Raw genomic sequence first — 21490 nt, forward strand, 5'->3', positions numbered from 1 at the left:
AAATGTGTTTTAGAGTCTGTAAGAGCCCGGATAGCTCAGTCGGTAGAGCATCAGACTTTTAATCTGAGGGTCCAGGGTTCAAGTCCCTGTTCGGGCGAATAATTTTTAATTTGTCATTTTGAAAAGCAAGAACACAATTCAAGGGTAAAGATGTTTAAAAATGGAAGACTGATATATTGTATTGTATTTGTCGAGAATATGGGAGCTTGTTCCCACTACTGAAAAAATAAAAAAGGTAGCCTAGTAATTGTGATTTATCTCAATATTCAGAATTTCTTCCCCTCGCAATTGCTAGTTTATATCTCACAATTCTGATTTATAAGCTTGTTCCCTCATGGGAACCTCAATTAACCTCACCGACACACACACGATTAGATTTGTTGGAAAAATAAGAACAATTCCATTTTATTTTATTTTTTAAAGAAGTACATTTACCACTGAATATATATTTAGAATGTAACACTTTGTAGTAATTGACCACAGTGTAGCAAGAACATTCACATTAAAAAAACAGACAATCAATGTATAACAACAAATTATATATTATATTTTACTCCTTTTAGAATATACTTTGCACATGAAGAAATCAACAAGATGCAATGCAGGACAATGATTAACACCTGCTCATATTAGATCACAAATTATGTAGAGTAGATGCTAATTCATAGAGTTCAGGTAGTCTGAAATACACTTTTGATTCTGATTTGCTTCTTGCCTAAATAGTCATTTTTAGCGTTACGTTACAGATCAATCATATATGTAAAAAATAGCCTATATACTTATGATTTGATGCACATTCTGATTGCACCTCATTGTGGATACCGATTAACCACAGCTTTCAGACCCGTAGCTGTACTGGTTTGATCACAGAATCAATACTTCATTGTGTTTACAACGATTTTATAACGATACAGATAAGATAAGCTTTATAAAGTTATAACAGAGGATAGTGTGTTTGGAGGAGGATAGAGAAGCAACAATGTACATTTTATAACAATCAATTCCAAAAATGAAAAAATAAATAAGAGCACTGATGATATTAATTTCTTTGTGTGGATATTAGTGTCCATTTTGAAAACCATGTAGCCAACGACAGCAAAGTTAATAATATAGATTCTCTCTATATAATAAATATAGCATGTATTTGTCTGTACAGTCCACAAATAACAAGAATACATTAAGCAGACAAGGCCTTGCGGTAGTGATTGTGAGTTGTCCTGGTCCACACGCACACACACACACACACAAATGGAAGCCCATTTCTGCCACATAAAAAAAATCATTCTTTTGAAAATCACAATTTTGAAAAAGTCATGAAATTGACATACTAAATTGAGATTATGATGCGGAAAGTCTTAATTATCAAATAATTATGACTACGTAATAACTGACTTTTAATGTCATGAGTATGATTTACTAAAGCACGATTTGTTTTTTCTTAGGTGGTGGAAATGGGCTTCCACAGACAAACGTCAAATATGAAAAATAAATCCTAATGTCAGGTTTTCATAAGGCGACTGACACCAACGCACTGAAACACAAGACTGACTCAAACATTACATAAACCGAATGAAAAACACAAATCATTAACCAGTTCCATAACACAAAGAGAAGGAATACGCTAACTATTAACGGACATGTTTTTATTTTATTTTCTGTACTAAATCTAATACCTAGAGGCATTCCTTGGTATTGTCCAATAATATACTGTGTGAAATAACAACCTGATCTGATTTAGTGAAACAACTCACAGTAAAGACACTGACTTGGAAATAAGCAGGTTACAGAAACGCATGCGAAAGGTCAGCCGACTGAAAGCACAGCGCCCCCTACTGCTACATTTGTACACAGGAAAATCTGGATAACCTATTAAAAGTGGCACATCAGAATACAGAACAATAATTAAGTGTGCAGGTCATACAGGAGCATTAAGAGGGCAGTCACGCTGGATTTTAAGCATGCGGAGTTATCCTGAATTATTTCAGATGCCACAACAAATATCTGAATATATCATTCTAATAGAATAGAATAAATAACATTTAAATATACTATCTACTCTAGAAATTTCTATTACAGTTTCCCACGGCATTACAAAAAAAGCTTATCTTTTTCATTTCAGCGAAGGATGGGATTTTTATGAATGTACACTACTGTTCAATTTAAAAATAAAAAAAAATAAATAAATACTTTTATTCAGCAAGGATGCATTAAACTGATCAAATGTGACGGATATCTTTTGCAACTTTTTACACGTCTTTACTATTTCAAATAAACGCTGTTCTTTTGAACTTTCTGTTCATTTAAAAGAATTGAAAAAAAAAAACATCACGTTTTACACAAAAAATATTAAGCAAAATCTGCATATTAGAATCATTTCTGAAGGATCATGTGACACTGAAGATTGGAATCATGGCTACTAAAAATTCAGCTTTGAATCACAGGATTAAATTATATTTTAATACATTTTATATTTAAATAGAAAACAAGTATTTTGTTTCACAATATTACAGTTTCTACTGTATTTTTGATCAAAGAAATGCAGCTTTGGTATAAGCATGAGTCATCTTTAAAAAATAAAAAATAATAAATTCAGAGAGACCCCAAACCTTTGAAGGAGTGTTTGTGTGCATCAGCTCTGTCACTTTCGTATGCGCATAAAAGGAAGTGAATGGATCACACGGCATCTAGTGTGACCGCCCTCTTAGCAGTAAAATGCACCCGACCTGAACTTCTATTGCTCAGTTTCAAAACCTAGTGAGCTGCCTACATAGGCAGCATTTTAAGGCATCATAGGCACATCTCTGCAACATTATGCTGCCTTCTAAGATACGTTCTTTTGGTCAAATTCTAAGGCAGCATCGCATGCATGGAGAAGGCAATCCCAGAATGCACTGCAACAATACAGTAAAAAGAAAACGGTGGACAATACATTCAACTATAAATACTTATTTTCACTTAAAAGTTTCAATAAAAAGTCAAATTTGATTTTACCCAGTATTTTTGTGCACTATGTGTTGTTAGCTTAGCATCATACAACACCAATTCTATTGGAATCAAGTCACTTATGAGATTCGATTTCAGTTTATGTAGGCAGTAGACAGCAAGGCAGCACACTAGGTTGTGGAATAGAGCTCACGAGTCACTAGTGACTGGTAATCCTGTCTGCATTGTAGACATGAGAAAAAATTCATGTCATACAGTGAATGACCACTCATTAGCAGCATCGACTTGTGAAATTTGATGTACTGTGATGTTCAGTAAAACCTGATTAAAGAGCCAGATGACTCCAATTAAAACAATTGCACACTGACTGATTTCAGGTAGATCAAGATGTTTGGCATTAGAAATGTTATACTAAACTTGAAGCTCATTAAGCTTTGGCCAAATGTTCCCTGTTGTTTAGTAGCAAGGGCTGATGGGATACATTGTGAACATGAGATGGTTTCCCACGAGAGGTTTCAGAATTACTTGTTTTCTATAAGTGTCTGCACTTTGCACACCAGGTCTCTAGCTAGAGTCAGAATCTGCTTGATATTGTGGTGCTCAGCCATTTCTGGAAAAAAAAGACAATATTAAGGGAATTGAGGTTGCAATAATTCAAACTATTTTACAACATCTATATTATTCAGTTAGATGTGCTTGTAGCCAGACCAGTTCCTCTTTTCTTTTGTAATGATTTGTCTGCCCTCTAGGGGTCAGAAATGTTTGTTACCTGTGCCTGTGTCTTATTATGAGCAGATTCCCTACACTTGTGGACCGTATCAACGTGGATATAAGGAGCCTCTTTTCTACATCTGGGCAGCAGGATATTTGCGTCGGTCCAGTTGCGCTTACCTTTGTCTTTTTCCATTTTCCTGATTCATTTTCTCCCACATTTTATGTTATGATTATTGTCCTTGGGCTGAGACTTGTGTTGACCCTCTTTTATCTTATGGCTGTGACCCTAACACAGTTGCCTATTCAACTAAATAATTTAGATGCCATAAAATAATCAAACAAATAATCAATATGCAATTTCTCCAATTGTGGGTGTATTCAAAAGTAGCTAGCTAAATATAAACAAATTACTACTTAATACTTAAATTACTTACTAAATTAAATTACTAATATATATATATTAGTAATTGAATAAATAATGAATACATATTTACCATTGAAAAACTTGATGATGTCTGTGAAGTCCATATTGTTCTCTAGAATGATGTCTCTGTAGATCTCCACCAATGCAAGAGCAATGAAAAGCACAAAATGGCTGGAGGAAACACACTTGGCAGCCCAGATGGCCTCCCAAACAGCAAACACATCATCATACACCAACTCTGAGGATGTGAAATACATATGTTATGCAGTACCTGTACAATTTAATAGGCATATTATTAATGTTTCAGTATAACGTAAACATGGTCTCCATGGACAGCAGAGGGAGCTGTCATTTCTGAATTGGTTTGAAGCTTAGCCCTGGGCAGAATCTAATATTCTAGTTTTTAATATAACTGGGCTTTAATACAATTAAATGTTTCTTACATAAAGCACATGGTAATGTGAGTAGAGCCTTGTGCTTAGCCTAATATCAATGTAATATGTTTTAAATGACTGAGTCACAGTCAACAAGATGGCATTGCAATTGCTAATTAGGAGCAACAAATGGCTTAATCTCACTGCAGATGATAACTAATAGAAGAGATTTCGACTTTTACTTTTATATTCATTGTATGCAAGTTTTCAAAAGACGACGTTTCTTTTCTCTTTTATGTGAGACATCATTACCTCTTTTGAAGTCAAGAAGAAACCAGCGATAGCAGAAGTAGAAGTGGGTGTAATCTCCATTCTGATGCATTAGCTCAAACAGCTCTGCGTCTAGAATCTAATTACACACAGTGAGGAAAAGAAAAATTAAAATAACAAAAATCACATCCGCATTTTACATTTAAAGGGCACGGTGTTGGACAAACAGGTCTATAGTAGACGTTTGACCTGGATCAGAGATCTCATGTTGGCAAAGTGGGTGTCCATCACACCTCCATGAGGAAAATTTTGATTCATCCTTTTCATTAGTTCAGTGAAACAACTGAAAGCCATGGCCTCTGAAAGATTCAGAGAAAACAGATATGAGCAAAGCTAAAGACTTGTTAGTCATTGATTCTTTTTAACTAGTGGCATGCACTCTAAAACACGTGGATAATGAGGAGCAAGTTTCACAAAGACAGACTCACCATCATCTAGAATAACTAGCAAGGGAGCAAGCAGGTCACACATGCCCTGGACATATCCGATTTCAAGGTGCTGCCAGATATAACTGAAGAAACAGTCAATACAGGGAAATTTGAGCTACATCACAACACCAGATGTTCTGAGTGCTTTGCCTTGCAGTTGCTGAGGTCTTTTGGGTCGTTACTAGGGTGTTCCTATATGGTTTCAAGGGTCTTGTGGGTGGCTGCTCAATGGCCAAAGTCAAACAGCCCATCTTAAAATGTTAGAATATTCTGGCCCCTAGATATGACTTAATGTAAGTGAAGGAATGATTTTGTTCATTGAAGGAATGATTTTGTTACCTGCACATGATGTTGCGCAGTTTCTCCAAGTTAGCAGGTGTGAAGAACCAGTAATTTCGGTCACAGCGCTGAACGTCTTTATCTATGCGATGCAGATTTAAAGTGTACATGTCCAAAAGCTCTTGCTGCAATCACAATGGTCAAATGATTTAGATCATGAGTGTCTCAATTCACCTTACAAGATATAAAATCTCTAAAACATGCTTACAGAATAAGTGGTCCCTATAGAAGACACTGGAGAGGCAGCTTCATTCTTCTCAGTGTCCACAGCCAGTGAATCAAGCTGTGGGCAAAGACTCTCCATCTTTGGCTCTTCAGAGTCATTTCCTTCAGAGCTGGGCTCTACTTGAGCCTCCTCCAGCCTGAGCTCTAATACAGGTACAGATGCATGCTCGCTTATCTTGCTTTTGGGTGAACTCTTCCTTTCCCAAACCAATGACACTTTAGCTATAGGAATCTCTTCCATTTCAATGGCAGAGGGAGACTCGTCTGACTCCGTTTCATCTCGGGCCTCGCTCATCTTTCTTGTGCTAAAAGCTTCATGCACCAACGGCACCACCATCTCTTCAACTACTGGAGCATTCCTCTGCATTTCTTTATGCATGGTCTTCTTTGTGACAACCTTCCCTTCTGTTTGCTCTGCGCCAATGGTTATTGGGAGATTTGAAGCTGCAGTGGTCTTCATAGTCTTGTTTTCGTTCTCATCATCTGATCTTAACACTCTTTGTGTGGCACCTACATTGTTGGTGTCATCCATCCACGTCTCAGAGTCTTTATCTTTGCTTGTTTCATTGGTTTTCACTGTTTCTTTGTCTGTACCATCGTCCTTTGAAACAGACACCACCATGTCAGTGACAATCGTCTGCTCAAGTGCATCTGATTCCTTATGATCTTTTGTTACCAAAGGTTCCTTTCGAATTACTCTAATATCTTTAATTCCCTTTTGGGACCTTTCAATGTCCACTCTTACCCGATTCTCGTTTATCTTTGGCTCTGGAGGAGTCGATTCCATGACCTCTGTTGCTTTGGGAATATCTGGCTCAGTTTGCACTGTCAGTGCTTCATTTTCTGATGACACAGTTTTCTCTGGACATTCACCCACTTCCATTTTGGTCATGTGGCAGTGAGCTGCTTCAGGAGTCTCAAAGGCATCTCGAGCTGTTTTTAACCCCTCAGTCTTAACCTCTGCCCTTTCATCAGAGTTCTCCGTGGCCTTCTTGCTTCCCTCTGATATTGTCACCACTGCACCCAAAGACGCTCTGTTAGCCTCAATTTTGTTATATTCACACTTTTTCTCCACCTCTTTGGTCTCACCTTCCTCACCAGATGAATTCGCAACTCTTTCATTTGATACCACTAGCTGTGGTTGGGCTTTGAGGTTTGGTTCATGTATCCCACTGTCTTCTGTACTCAAGGAGTCCGACTGACCAGAAGTAACTGAGAAATTTCTGGAAGAGGGGTGACCAGAGTCTGGAGAACTGGTGCCAATTTGTGTTGTTCCATTTGAGATTTTGGAAAGATGTTTGATGTCATCACTCTTGAGCTCAGACTCAATCTGGTCGACCTCTTCAATGGATTCAAACACCTGGAAAAACAAACCAAAGGGAAGGAGGCTACTCCGGAGGAAGGGGTTTTGGGAAGTGAAGAACTTCCAGGAAAGAGTGTGACGGTGAGGAAGATCAGGCACCATTTGTACTCACATTTTTTTGGAAAATGTTAATTTATTAAACTTCAAATTTTGAAGTTTACCTGAGTGCTGCTGCTGGAGTCACTCTGCAGCCGGGAATCTCTTTGCCTGCCTGAACTACAGCTTTGCGAGGACTGAAAGACAAACACAACACATCCTTAAGTAAATATTGCATCAAATCAAAAGCAAACCTTTCACTGTGGACAAAAAAAAGTCTTCAATGCCTGCCAAAGAAGCATTTAGGTCTCAGAAAGTCTTGTACTTTATGGATCTGCACTCACCTCATTGCTGATGGTGGAGTCACGGTGCATTATTCTCTGCGTGGTGCTGTCCATACTCGTCCCAGACGAACACTTGGCTAATGCCACTGCATGCTGTTCTTTCTCTCTCTGCCTAACGATGGCCTCACACCCCAGCCATTCGCTCATGTTCTGTTCGTAGCACGCTCGCATCTGCTCATCCACCTGCAGATTCCAGAGTTTCAATGATCATATGAGATGATCTTAAAACGAAAGCCCCTCGATAACAATGGAACAAATGCTTTAATACACAAACCATCTGAAATCCAATTAACCTCGTTTTGGAAAGAAGCTGACTAAAAAAATTAAATGCTTGTCACTTTTGTCTTAGGAAAAGCAACTGAAGGATGTTTCCCATATTCAAGGACATTCGCTGGAAATCTTACAGAGAACAGAGACTAAATTTGGATTAACAATAGCATAATTTAGCAAAAGTTTGCTGCCAGAAAATACAGGGGATGGACAATGAAACTGAAACACCTGGTCTTACAACACAATAATTTGTTAGAATGGTGAGGGCCTCATTTTGCATCCAAATACAGCACCAATTGACAGATAGAAGTCCTTCACAGTGACCAGAGGGATTATGAGCCGTTCCTCTTCCAGAACAGTGTCCAGGTCACTATATGATGCTGGTGGACTCGCTCCTCCAAAACACCTCAATAATATTCAGATCTGGTGACTGTGCAGACCATGGGAGATGTTCAACGTCACTTTCATCTTCATCAAAGCCTTCTGTCACAAGTCTTGCTGTGTGTGTTGGTGCATGATCATGCGGTTTGAGCGGTTTGAGCATCAGGTGCTCATGATCCTCCAGAAGGGTTTGGTAGTCCTCGGCAGTGTCGTGTCCATCAAATACAATCAGGATTGTCATGATATTGGAGCTCAAACCATCACTGATCCACCCGTGCTGCACTCTGAAGATTGGCCGCCAGGCATATAGATGTGAAACCTCCAACATTGGCCAGTGTTTCAGTTTCATTGTCCAACCCCTGTAGGTCCACAGCCAATAGCATAGTTATGTACAAAGCACCAAAGTAATTCTCATAAAAAAGTAATTTTTGTTGTTGTTGGCCAATACATGAAAAACATAACATAACTTATTACAGAATAGCAGTAGCAAAGTACATAAAGCACTTTGGGTTCACCAGCATCATAATGAACGAAGAATAATCTTTGCTTAAACATTTTATACTGTATTACATTCGTTTTTCCTCTCAGCATGTAAATTAATCTCTGTCTTAAATGTAAATTGAGGATAACAATGAAAGTGATAGCCTTCTGTTCCCACATCTTTGATATTCTTTCAAATAAGAACAGTCAGATGTTAAGAAGATAAGAGTGTTTGAAATCCCTGTATTCAGGATGGTTCTTGATTGCCTGCTGCCACTCCCACGCTATAATAATAATAATAATAATAATACGTTTATTTTGTATAGCGCCTTTCAGAATACTCAGTCGCATTACATGGAAATCAAGGGAAACAAGCAGCAAAAAATGAAGACCATGGAGTTCCATGGACCAATAGATTACCGGTAGCCAATGAAGTCTGCGTAAAATCGGAGTAAGACGGAGTATTTTTAAATGTATATATTGGTGTAGAAGTTGGATCGGAGCAGAATATAATTCCTTACAGCAGAGTAAATCTCACAGAGCAAAGATAAATGTAAACAGCACCTTAAAACTGTTTGGCAGGAAAGTTTTAACCAAAAAACAAAACAAACACCAACCTCTTTTCTCTCAGCCTCAGACATCCCAAATTGGTAATGACCCAGCAGGAAGGGCCAGACCTCCTTGCGCAAAGAGGGCTCAACTCCACCAAAATAAACTAGCCGCAATAACTCCTTTTCTTCATAGGCCTGCAAGAGAGCAGGCACACACTGAAAGCAGGTAAACTGACTTTCAAGAGAGAAAAAAAAATATTTGAATGTGTTATTTATTTATTTTTCCATTATGTTAACTAGTCAAATCAACATCCAATATACATTAGTTTGGCTGTTTAGAGCGTAAAATAGTCTGCCAGTATAAGCACACTAACGATCACAGCCACAAGGGTACTTCTGTATGGATTTATCATTGATTTTTACCCTTTAGTGCCACCACTCTGGCACTCGGGCTCTCAGCATTAGTCATCCAAACATATTGTTTGTGTGATAAGAATGACAGAACTGCGATTAGGGACAAATTAATATTAATGAGTGTCTGGCAAAGACGCTCATTTGAATGTGGCTGCTTTGGACTCCAGGCAGGGTTGTGTATGTGCAATTACGCTGCAGTTTTGAAGAAACTTCTGCCACACTTCTGTCGTGAGGCCGCCATACGCATCACCAGGCACATCTGGTTCCACAATAGTGTGATTAACAAGGCCAGACAGGTGAGTGCGTACTGTGGACAGGTGACGGCAGTACGCCAACCCTGAGAGAGCAAAATATGTGTGTGGTTGAATAAATAAGAGAGACATTTGAGTATGTAAAGGTCACATTTGATGAAAAAAGATGGTGTTGTGAGACTATAAAATGGATGAGTAATGAATACGAACATCCGTAGAAAGCCCGGGAGATGATTTGGTTCTTCATATTGTCACATAGCAACTTCAGAGGGGCCCTGCGGATGAGATTATGGTATTTCCTTAAATATATTTTTAACAGTTTATCATTTACATTTGTTATTTGATTTATTTTAAAGTTATACATTTATACTTTAGTACAGAATATTTATTGATTTTACAAATAAACAAAGTATGCTAAGAGTGGTATTGAATGTTCAAATGAATGCTGAAATAGCAGTCCAAGTAGAGAAGGTTTACATTTCAATTTCTGATTAAATAAATCACTTAAATTTTTCTATTAACTTCTATAACTTGGACAATATTATATTCTGTCATTTTACCTTTCATGGTTGCATCCATTGGGAGGTGCCCCATCAGAAAAACTACTCTGTGAGCAGGAAGAGCAAGATGATTTCCTTGGTGTTGGGTGCCACATGTTTGCTCCCTGATCGATCAATTCCGGAGCCACTACCACACAAACACACACAGAGAAATCTGATTATGCATTGGACATCTGGTTGCAAAAAGGAGCTTATGCAAGCAGGTCAACAAGAACCCACAATTACACCCAACCTTAAAAAAAGAAGAAATAATACCAGTCTGCATGGATTTAACAAAGTAATAATGGCTGCTGTGACACTCAAAATTAACAGGATCATATTGCGGGTCAGATTTAAAAGCCACTTTTACGATTACAAACACTTATGATCATTATATAGTATACATACACTTCAAGGCTCCCTGAAAACACAACCATTAGCCCACAATTAACCAAGGGTCAAGAAATTTCACAGGAGAATGACTCCTGAACAAAACAGAAGACTCACACTGGCGACTACGTGATTGCTTGCAGATGCAGAGGCCATTAAAGCAATAAATCAGAAAGTTGGCAGATACATCATCAGACAGATACATGAACACACGAGAAGTGACAGGGAGAATTACAGCCGGGTTCAGGGGAGGATGGGGACTCTCCCGGACAGCTGCAGTGGCGCAATGGCATCACCAGGGTCTGGCGTTTAGGAGGCCATAGCCCCCTCGAGTTCAGGGATATAGATCGGGTGAGGAAGACAGTACCCAGGGAGAGATGGGAGGTGTGGGTAACAGTCACTGTAATGAGTCAAAACAGCTCAGTAAAACCAAAAGAATGTTTATGATGGATGGTACATATAAATAGACAAAAAACAAAACAAAAAAACCCCAGTAGTGACATAAAATACATTGATGGATACGAGAAGGACTTTTTTTCCATTATCCCTTTCTAAAAGCTGACCTCTATAATGGCTGTAACCATGATGGGGAAACATTTATTGGCTCAAGACAAGAGCTTGTCTGATACTATTATTTCAGTCTCTTACCAAATTCTGATTGTCTGTTTGGGAAAATAATGCGGAAGACATAATCTGTTGCTTCTTCCTCTTCTTTGTCTGAGACAGAGCCTGAGGATCCCAGTGGACATCTATTTTTTAGCTTAGGAAATACTTTACCCTGAAAAAGAAAATTGAAGCATCAGTTCAGGACTTCAATGACCGGCAGACAGGCAAAGCACAGCCTCAAACTTATTTACGGGCAAGAGTTGGCCAATTATTAACCCGTTCATAATTTATTCATAGCACACAAAATAAATTGTAATTGACAGATTAATCAATCAAGACCAATAAATAACAGCACAGTAAAGAGACTGTAATTGATCTAAATAATAAGCATTGAATCTGAATCTGTAGCTCAAACAGTGAAGAGTTTCTTATGCTCAGCAAGGCTAAATTTATTTGATTAAAAAAAACCAGTAAAATAAGTAATATTGCAAAATATTATTACAATTTAAATAAATTGTTTTCTATTGTAATATATTTAAAAATGTAATTTATTCCTATGATGGCAAACCTCAAATATTCCAATGTTCAGTGTCACATGATCCTTCACAAATCATTATAATATGCTGATTTAGTGCTCAAGAAGCATTTCTTATAATTATTGATGTTGAAAACAATTGTGCTGTATCAAACAGAGTTCTCTTAGACTAAAACAAGGGAAATGTTTTGTGTATTTCAGTCTGGCCTTTGTATATATTTGAGGAAGGTCTATACCAATGGTTTCCCATTCTGTTCTTGGAGGGCCAATATTGGGCCTGCACGATTTGGACCAAAATGATAATCACAATTATTTTGATCAATATTGAGATCACGATTATTTGTTGATTTTAACCAAAACAAATTTTATTGTCACATAGGCTAATTATAACTGCTTTCACATCCATATTGTGCTACATTCCTGCTAATGTACAACTATGTGCATCAAAATAAAATACTACCTCCATGAGTAGGATTGGATACCCCTAGTCTATACTAACATTGCATATTGTACAGATCAATTTCTTACCTTTCCTCTCTGGGACCAAAGTGGTGGGTCTAACTGGCCGTGAGGCAGGAGACCATTTTCCAGACAGGAAAGGAACTGAAGTAGGTGACCACCACGGGGAAAACGAATCGGAGGCCTTTGAATCCCATCCTGACTGACCAGAACCACTGTTCCACCACAGTCCACTGCAGACAAAAATACATACATAATGAAATTATTATCATTAAATAATGCGGTCCATATATGTTAAATGACTATTAAATGAGTTTCTTGCCATTACATATTACCGTACTAGGTTAAATACTTAATGTTTTGTACATACAGGTGAAACTCTAAAAATTAAAATATCGTGCAAAAGTTAATTTCTTTCAGTAATTCAACTAAAAGGTGAAACCATTATATCATGTAAAGTGAGATATTTCAAGCCTTTATTTGTTATAATTTTGATGATAATGGCTTACAGTTTATGTTAACCCCAAATTCAAAATTAGAATATCGTGAAAAGGTTTTCATAATCTGTAAACCATAATCAATCAAAATTATAACAAATAAAGGCTTGAAATATCTCGCTTTGCATGGAATGAGTCAATATAAAACATTAGTTTTACCTTTTAAGTTGAATTACTGAAATAAATTAACTGTATACAGTTAAAAGAGGAAATATTTTGATAAGTACAGAGTTAGCCAAGATCTAAACCGTTTTGATATTCTTAATATTGAAGCCATGACCTACAGCTTGTACAATAAGAAATTATTCATTGGCATTATTAGCAGAATTACATTGCTTTTACAATCATACAGCCTCACTTTAAATTCTCATCTCTCTCTAGAAGCAATTATGTTCTTCTGATTGATTCTGCTCTCTCTATTCGGTTCACTGATCTTGTGCATGGATGAATATGAAAAGTGCAAGTAGAATTGAGGATATTGGCTGAACATTTGAGTATACCCAAGTGGATTTACTTCATCAAAATAGACGGATACTGATTAATGTTAATGTTAGATATGCTTTTAACCTTAAGCAACTCTGTAGAATTTACTACTTACATTAAGGTCATTTTATAAGACTTATTTATACTGATCTGTAAAAATCATGGACAAATAAGAAATATCAGGATGTTTATCATTTGGGTTCCAGTTGACTGTTTCTCAAACTGGCACAATGTCACCTACCCTGCTGATGACAGTGCAAGTACACAATCTCCTCCAGGCGGATTGTCATGGCGTAGTCCCAGTAAACACTGCAGGAAAAAGGTTTAGAATAAGTGGCTTACGACCAACATAACTGAATAATATACACCAATAAGGAATAGAAATGGTGCAGTTTAAATACATATTTTCAGACCTTAAAGCTTCTCTTTTGTTGCCACCACATTTATAACCAATTCTCATTTGAAATTTAGGAAGATTTGAAACAGCGATTCAAAATGGGGAAATGAACAATCCTGTAACATTACATAATATCATATTCTGTGATAACTCCAATTCAAAGAGATAACTTAAAATACTACATATATAATTCAAAATTCAACCATTTTGTCATTGGTTTAGGCATCTTTATAATAAAATATGAACCAACCTTTTTTCCCTTTTAAAGAAAGGCTTATTCTGTTTATCTTATAAACTGAACAGAGTCCCACCTCTTCTCATAGTCGAGATCCCCCATGGAGCCGTTCATTAGCTGATTTGGCGTCCATTTCAGAGTCATGCAGTAAGCCGTCTGGTGCAGAGAGAGGTATCCTGGGATTGCTTCCATATCATCCCTCTGAAATTACCACAACAGAAGCCAACCTTTAAATCAATAATAAATTCTGCTCATACTGGTTTTGGCGAATAGTTTTGTTTTTTTGCACATTTTATTTGTTATCTATTTAAATCACGATAAAAAAGTAGTTTAATGTTTAGATAAAATATGCAAAATGCAGAAAGAACCCCAATAAAGATCTGTGATAAACCATACTGTAGCTCTGTCATGCATTTACCGGCTGCACCAGTACGTTGTTCTTGCCGAACAGGAGGGTCGCTCTGGAATTCTGATGAAGAGACTCTACGTAGTCTCTGGCAGAGGGGGAGGGAGATGGCCTCTCATCCATACTACTACTGGAGTGCCTTTTCTGAATCTGAAAACACGCAAAATGTTACATCAGCAACCTAGCACACAAAGCGTTATAGTAACTATTCATCTTGTTTTCCTAATATTATGCCTCTACATCTATCCGTTCAAGGTGGAAAAATGTTTGCCCGCAGGCAAGTCATTAGATGAACACTTACGTCTCCTCTTCCATATATCAAAAAGCCACCCCGCAGCAAAAAAAGGGCTTTTACAGCTCTCTAGCAGTTATTTGTTATACATCGGAAAACAAGCCTAAAGTGTAAATGTACTCAGATCTATCGGAGACGAAAAACAAGCACTGTGTGCCCTGCTGTTGTGTGGGTGTTGGCTATGGCCAGAGAGGGTGATCAGTCAGGAATCTGACGGATGGCTTGGTAATGGAGCTGGGTAATGATGTGAAGCACGTCTCTTGAGCAGAGGTTTATATTCTCCTCAGAAACCGCAGTCACACTCAAATACACCACAGCATGACTCTTATGGAACACAACCCTCCTCACAGGTCTTTGATGAAGGAACCGCACTGATTTCAAAGGCTAAAAAAAAGAAAGAAAATAAAACAAAATCGCACGAGGAAATCCACAAAATAAACTGGCTTGATCTGAAATGTTGAGATTGTGTGTTTTATTTTGCTTTATCATAAAAAAACAGCTTAGACAATTGATCGTACGAGTCCAGCATCCTTAAGCATTCAAAACTGCTAACCAACATACACAGTGTCGAAAGCACTGTAGAATGATACTGAAAAACAAGGCTTATTGGTTGTCACTATGTATTATGACTTTAATGTGACATGCAATTGACTGACTATAAACTGCTCTTGACTCCTGACATTTTCCAGAGGCACGGTTTGAAACGTGAAGTAAATTTTAATTGGCCTGAACGGCACTTCCATCTTGTTCCATCTTCCATCTAGAAGCTCTCAGATTTCATCAAAAATATCTCAATTTGTGTTTCGGAAATGAGCGAAGGTCTTATGGAGACCTTACATGAGGGTGAGTTCTTAATGACAGAAATGTAATTTTTGGGTAAACTAACCCTTTATTTTAAAAGTGCAAACAGACAGAAAATATCAAAATTTGCATAAGTTATAAGATTAACTTTAATTCTTGACCCTTTTTTAAGAACTCATTTAGTCACAGGTTACTCACACAGAGGGCAGGTCTCTTTGTAGGCGAGTCTTGTCGACAGTGGCCACTGTGAATACGATGCCTTTGCACCAACTCATCAGCTGAAGGATCCGTCCAGAAATGATCTGCTGTCTTCATTTTTGTGTACTCTAATGCACAGGGGCCCACTAAAGAAGAAACAAAGTTGAAAACAGATTATCTGCACAATGCCAACAACATAAAGGAGAGAAAAAGACAAAATATCTCTGTTCCAAAACCTAGTGAAAACACTGCATGGGAAACTCAAAACTGACTTCAATAGAATTCAATGTTATACTGTTGCTAAGCTAATGGCCTGATACTCATATAAGCATAAATGATGTGGCTCAAACAAATATTGGGTAAAATAATAAACTGAACTAGTGGATAAAACATTCAAATCAGCTTTTTAAAACTATACTTTTCAGTATGAAATATTTCTCTCATCCACCAGCTTCTTGGATTTAGCTTTTCCATTGAGCTTGTAAAAAAAAATGAGCCGTTTACTGACCTCACTAGGATTTAAAACAGAGTAAATGACATTATGTCACCAAATGACCAGTGGCCTTAAAGTGCCTCTATTATGCTTTTCTGATCTTACATTTTTTGTGTAATATTGCTGTTTGTGAATGTTAAAGTACTGTAGTTTCAAAGATCAATGTGCATGCTAAATTGAGTTATTGTCTCCCAAAAGAAAGATCATATTCTGAACTGCTGAAACGAGTCATCAGTAATTCCAGTCTTACTTTCTGCATGAACCTATGTAGGTTTGTAACAAATTTGTATACTGCCGTGCCAGCATGTGGTCTTTTTTGGCTGTTAGAGAGTTAGCTCTTGGAAAGGAGGAGTTTAGAGAGACAGAATACATTATCGAATGGTTTCTGACACTGTGAGAAAAGAGGTGATGCTGCAATGTATATTATGAGAGAATTAGAGTTTTTTTTATCTTGGAAGCATGTAAACCTATTGTAGTAGACCTCCAAAATAGCATAATATGGGCACTTTAAGAATAAGAAAGATTTAAAAAGCAGGTCTACCTAACAAAGAGGCGAGGATAGGGCCATCCACCGGGTCCATTAGGATAGCCTCTTTCTCATAAAACTTACTGAAACAACATTAAAAGCAACTTTAATTTAACATAATGCAATGTGGCAAATTTGATTGTACCTGAAAGAAAACTGGTCAAGCTTGGTTTCTCTTAATATCTCTATCCCACCTCTCTCACCTGCTGTTTTCCACCAGGTACAGCACGATCTTGTCCAGTACTTTCTCAATGAGCGCGGTGTGGATCCACACGTGTCTGACGGCCTGAGGTGAGAAGTTTGGGACCTTGGACATCTTACGGGTGCTCTCGCTGTATGAGAGAGACTGACTTCGCCTGAAGAAAAAAAAAAGTCAAAGTCAGCAAAAGTCAAAATCAAATTCTATGTAGACACTTCTGCTATGAAAGGAGCTGCTAGGTAACAAGGTGGTAACTATAGCATATCCTATCCTCTTTTCAGGAATGATATTTACTGGTACTTTGCCTGTAGTGGACATATGTTGGTTATATCTATGCGATGCAGAAATCTAAAAACATGCGTAAGAAAGCAAATACATTGCAGGTGTTTAGGTTCCTAACACAACATACGTGTTGTATATATTTTCAGAAAGTCTCAGTTTTGTGTTGTATTGGAGGATATCAAAGTCTGGTCTCACTTGCTCTCAAAGACCATCTCCAGCTCCTGGGCTTTTCTGCACAGCTCTTCAGCTGGAGGGAAGCTTTTGCCCACTTTGGTGAAGAGCGCAGCTATTTTGTTGCTTCTTAGGAAACCGGCAGCTCTCCGCTTCAACCCATGAAGCACACAGGCTTCAACAGCAGCTACACACAAACACACACACGCACAGAGAGAGAAAATGGACAATAGCACATTAATGGACCATTTTCCATGAAGAAGAAATAGTATGTTACCCCAATCCATGAAAGGCTTTTTGCTTATCTGAGCAACAAGAAAATAATATTTCTTTTGTGTACTCTTTCAAAAAAAAAAAAATTCTGAGAGAAATGGATCCTTTTATTCCGCAAGGACGCATTAAATTTATCAAAAGTGACAGTAATCTTTTGTAACATTATAAAAATATTCACTATTTCAAACAAATCCTAAAAACGTTGCACAGTTTCAACAAAGATATTAGGAAGTATTTTATTCAACATTGATGATAAGAAGAAATGCGTCTTGAGCACTAAATCAGCATATTAGAATGATTTCTGAAGGATCAGCTTTGACATCACAGGAATAAATTACATTTAAAAATATATTAAATTAAAAAAAATAATAATAATTTGTAATTTTTCAAAAGATGACAGCATTTTTATAAAATAAGTGCAGCTTTTGTGAGTACATGAGACTACTTTAAAAAAAAAAATGTTATCAACCCCAAATTTCTGAATGGTAGTGAACATACTGTATTTAGTAAACGATAATGTACAGTCTTTGCAAAACAATCCCTGAGACCCAGATGCAAAATGGAGGGATTCTGTAGGAAACTAAACAGGTTTATTTTGCGATAAAAAATGACTATATTATAGCTCTTATACGCCTACTTCCAAATAAATACATAAAAAGATATAAAATATCAAGTAATTATTTCATGTATGAAAAGCTATACCACAGAATGATTCTGACCAATCAAAACAGGAAAAACAGAAGGTTTTGTTATAGTTTGTGAAAAGATGAAAATGTGAATATGTAATCAAAACTAAAACACCGAGACAGTTACAAATTACAAATATGTGGACCGAGATGCACAGACGAGACACACTGCACTACGTGGCAGTGCCTGCAGAGCTGATACGGAGGCTCTCTCAGGACTAATCTTGTGGATCTGCTCGGATGGGGTCGGGGGAAAGCCTGTGTAGCCATGGTAACCCTCAGTGAGAACTGGGCATGGCTCAGAAACAACATCAGCTGTTTTATCTCTCTGCCTCTTTCCTCATCCTGTCTTTTCTTGTCTCCAATGTGTCACTTTTTGTACTCCGTGATAGTCTTGATATTTAGTTTTACTCATCAGACTACAGCACTTTATGACTCTCCTCTGTTTATAATCTCTACAATCTCCTTCTGTCTGCAAACAGAGTGCCACTTGTTTATCTCGTCCTCTTGCCCAGAATTAGTCTCCTAGTGTCTGATGTGGCAGACTGAAATGCATGAGAGGTAAACATGATAAAAACAGGTCTAAAGATCTCTTAGCAATTCAGAAGGATGCACATCGATACAAACACAGTAGCTGCTTTCATCTGATGCTGAATTCATCGCTTCTCTTTGACCAGCTAAATGGATTCATGCCAATGAGAGATGACAATGAATGAGCAGTGGATGCACGGACCATCAAACAGGTTCAAAGGTCTCATAATCAGCTACAGACCCACACTATGTAATGACAGGATCTTTAGTTGAATCACAATAGCTTTTACTTCCCATCATGCCATTCAGAACTATGTCTGCTTCTAGTAAAAGAAGTTGTTTAGATTCCTTAATTTACCAAAAAGGACAAAAAGATCAATTAAAGACACAATACAATAGGTTTGAGTAGGGAAAGAAACTAAAATGTAAAATAAATCACTGAAAATCATTCTAAAAAACGAATCATTCAAATTTTGGGGTTGGTAAGATTTTTTTTTTTTTTAAGTTTTTGAGTCTTATGCTCACCAGAGCTGCATCTACTTGATACAAAAAAATACAGTCATACTGTAAAAGAGAGAGAGAGAGAATTATTTCCAGTCAAATAAGTTCAAGCAATATTCAAGCACCAATAAAGCAGCACAACTCATTCTATGTCATAGGAAATGGCACAGGAAGCAGGCAGTCACCCCGACCCTGATCTCAAACGCTCATTAAAAATGTAATCATACCGCCTGTGCTAATGGTTTCTAATCACACCGTCACAGTGTGAACGGAGTGAAACCTGGATATATATGATCCCCTCCACTCACACTGACCAGCAATTTACACTGCAACATAATGATATAAAAGCATCTGAGTGACAAAGAGCATGCTTTTAAAGCCACACGTAGATTAGAGATAAAATTAAGAGATGTCTTACAGAATCAGTGTAAACGTTTGATAATTGTATCCTATATCTGTGATGATGAGAAATGCCATGTTTCCACCCAAAGTTCCACCCATGTTTCCACGAATTTAACTTATGCGCAAAATGTAAAAATTGCATAACACATTTGTGAATAAAGCACCGTTTCCATCCAGTGAGTCGAAGAGTATATTTCATTGTCTCACTTCCTGATAAATTGGTACTACATATCACTAAGAAAAATGAAGTAGAAGAAGAATCATTATATATAATAAATTACTTTACGCAGTTATCTAGCTTTCGGAGACAGACGTTTGGGAACACAGTCGTGTAAGAACAACCAAAACGGTATATAGTCCAGTTATGCCGCCCCATCACAAAGTCACATGACTTTGATGCGTATTCGGTAAATGTGTTTCCATCTTAGTTTATGCGCATGTTTTCTTATCAGATAAAAATTTTATCCGACTCAATTGAGTACATACATTTTTTATGCGCATTTTGCCGTTTCCATTCAGTGCTTTTATGCTACTGTATATCCCAAAATACACATACTGTAGAAATAGGTGGATGAAACATGTTGACATTCCCATCTGTAGTGTGTAAACATCACTATAATCATGATAGCTAATTACTCCCCCATGGGCAGCCAGCAAAATCTGGCTACCCTCCATTCTCCTATTATCTGCCAGTAGCACACTAGAAGAAGCAGCAATATTACATCATTACAGTACTAGCACACTTGTAATGGAATTCATCCATTAAGGCATAATGATTAGACATTCTTTCCTTTCTCTTCAAGTATTACAGATTTTTTTTATGATTCTGCTCAAGTGCCCAGAGGAAAGCCCTTTTTTAAACCAGGACAGTTAGTGGAGTTAATGAAGATTTTTTCATAATTTAATCATCCTCATGTTGTTGCTAAGCCATCTACTGCAAAGAATACATTTATATATATATATATATATATCAGTCCCTCCAGAAAAACGCGATTATGCGATCGCTGAATTCAATGCAAAATCAGCCAAAGTCCGCATATTTATGCAGGGCCGCATTTTTTCAAATACGCCGCAGTTTCGCCGCATAAATTGCCGATTTCCATGCAAAATATGCGGGGTTTGCATAATTTCATAATCCTCGCATTTTCGTTGCAAAAAAGTCACATGTATCTTAGCAGAAAGTTGAAAAATGTTGCGTTTGCTTCACACAAGAGCAGCCATTTCCCCCTGTTTCCATGGGAACGTTATGAAGTGACGCAATTACGCGACGCCAGACAGACTCACGGAGGCGATTGACATCTCACAAATCTCGTAAACTCGTATTCTGTCTGTCGCACGTTCTACTGTCACATCGTTACTTAATAAACAACATAAGATAAAAGAAGTATTATCAATCAGAAATTACCCCCACATATGGGGTGTTCGAGGCGCACATATAACACTGCAGAGAGCACGCAGCTCTTAAAGGGGCCACACCTTATTTACACTCTTACAGTCTGAAATAAAACAAGATCAGAAATTAAATATTCCCAGCACTTTCCATGATGTAGTATGCTTGTTTATCAAAGGAAGTAATAAGAAATGACTCTTACATTAACAGGATGTTGGGGGAATCACTTTTTTTCTCTTTTTCATCAAACCGCAATTTTTGCAAGTTCCCTCAATTTTTGCAAATTCCTGCAATTTCATCGCATAAAATTGCATAAATATACCGCATATTC

At 37.4% G+C, this 21490-nt stretch overlaps 1 protein-coding gene and 1 non-coding gene across 6 annotated transcripts in view; one reads left to right on the plus strand and one right to left on the minus strand.

The window, feature by feature from the left end:
• Nucleotides 1–24: 24 nt before the first annotated feature.
• trnak-uuu (transfer RNA lysine (anticodon UUU)) lies at nucleotides 25–97 on the plus strand. The gene has a single exon. It is a non-coding gene; the product is annotated as a tRNA-Lys (tRNA).
• Nucleotides 98–376: 279 nt separating this feature from the next.
• The window catches only part of sgsm1a (small G protein signaling modulator 1a), a 36459-nt gene continuing 15345 nt past the window's right edge, over nucleotides 377–21490 (minus strand). The window contains exons 4-27 of one of the 5 annotated variants that reach the window (XM_089130496.1): nucleotides 17401–17563; nucleotides 16928–17080; nucleotides 16740–16807; nucleotides 15706–15851; nucleotides 14427–14564; nucleotides 14085–14209; nucleotides 13618–13685; nucleotides 12466–12629; nucleotides 11445–11574; nucleotides 11032–11196; nucleotides 10428–10554; nucleotides 10078–10142; nucleotides 9808–9953; nucleotides 9269–9397; nucleotides 7521–7703; nucleotides 7302–7373; nucleotides 6867–7137; nucleotides 5761–6794; nucleotides 5553–5677; nucleotides 5214–5296; nucleotides 4975–5084; nucleotides 4768–4864; nucleotides 4152–4319; nucleotides 377–3553 (exon numbers count right to left, since the gene is read on the minus strand). In XM_089130496.1, coding sequence (XP_088986622.1) covers nucleotides 3465–3553; nucleotides 4152–4319; nucleotides 4768–4864; nucleotides 4975–5084; nucleotides 5214–5296; nucleotides 5553–5677; nucleotides 5761–6794; nucleotides 6867–7137; nucleotides 7302–7373; nucleotides 7521–7703; nucleotides 9269–9397; nucleotides 9808–9953; nucleotides 10078–10142; nucleotides 10428–10554; nucleotides 11032–11196; nucleotides 11445–11574; nucleotides 12466–12629; nucleotides 13618–13685; nucleotides 14085–14209; nucleotides 14427–14564; nucleotides 15706–15851; nucleotides 16740–16807; nucleotides 16928–17080; nucleotides 17401–17563 — 4019 coding nt within the window. In that variant the 3' untranslated portion in view covers nucleotides 377–3464. Of the gene's footprint in view, nucleotides 3554–4151; nucleotides 4320–4767; nucleotides 4865–4974; nucleotides 5085–5213; nucleotides 5297–5552; nucleotides 5678–5760; nucleotides 7138–7301; nucleotides 7374–7520; nucleotides 7704–9268; nucleotides 9398–9807; nucleotides 9954–10077; nucleotides 10143–10427; nucleotides 10555–11031; nucleotides 11197–11444; nucleotides 11575–12465; nucleotides 12630–13617; nucleotides 13686–14084; nucleotides 14210–14426; nucleotides 14565–15705; nucleotides 15852–16739; nucleotides 16808–16918; nucleotides 17081–17400; nucleotides 17564–21490 lie in introns of those variants that run through there. The other 4 variants (XM_089130497.1, XM_039658576.2, XM_039658574.2 and 1 more) reach the window with 4 other exon arrangements.

Source organism: Pimephales promelas, chromosome 4 (assembly GCF_988280905.1).
Source record: "Pimephales promelas chromosome 4, fPimPro1.hap1.1, whole genome shotgun sequence".
NCBI classification, from domain to species: domain Eukaryota; kingdom Metazoa; phylum Chordata; class Actinopteri; order Cypriniformes; family Leuciscidae; genus Pimephales; species Pimephales promelas.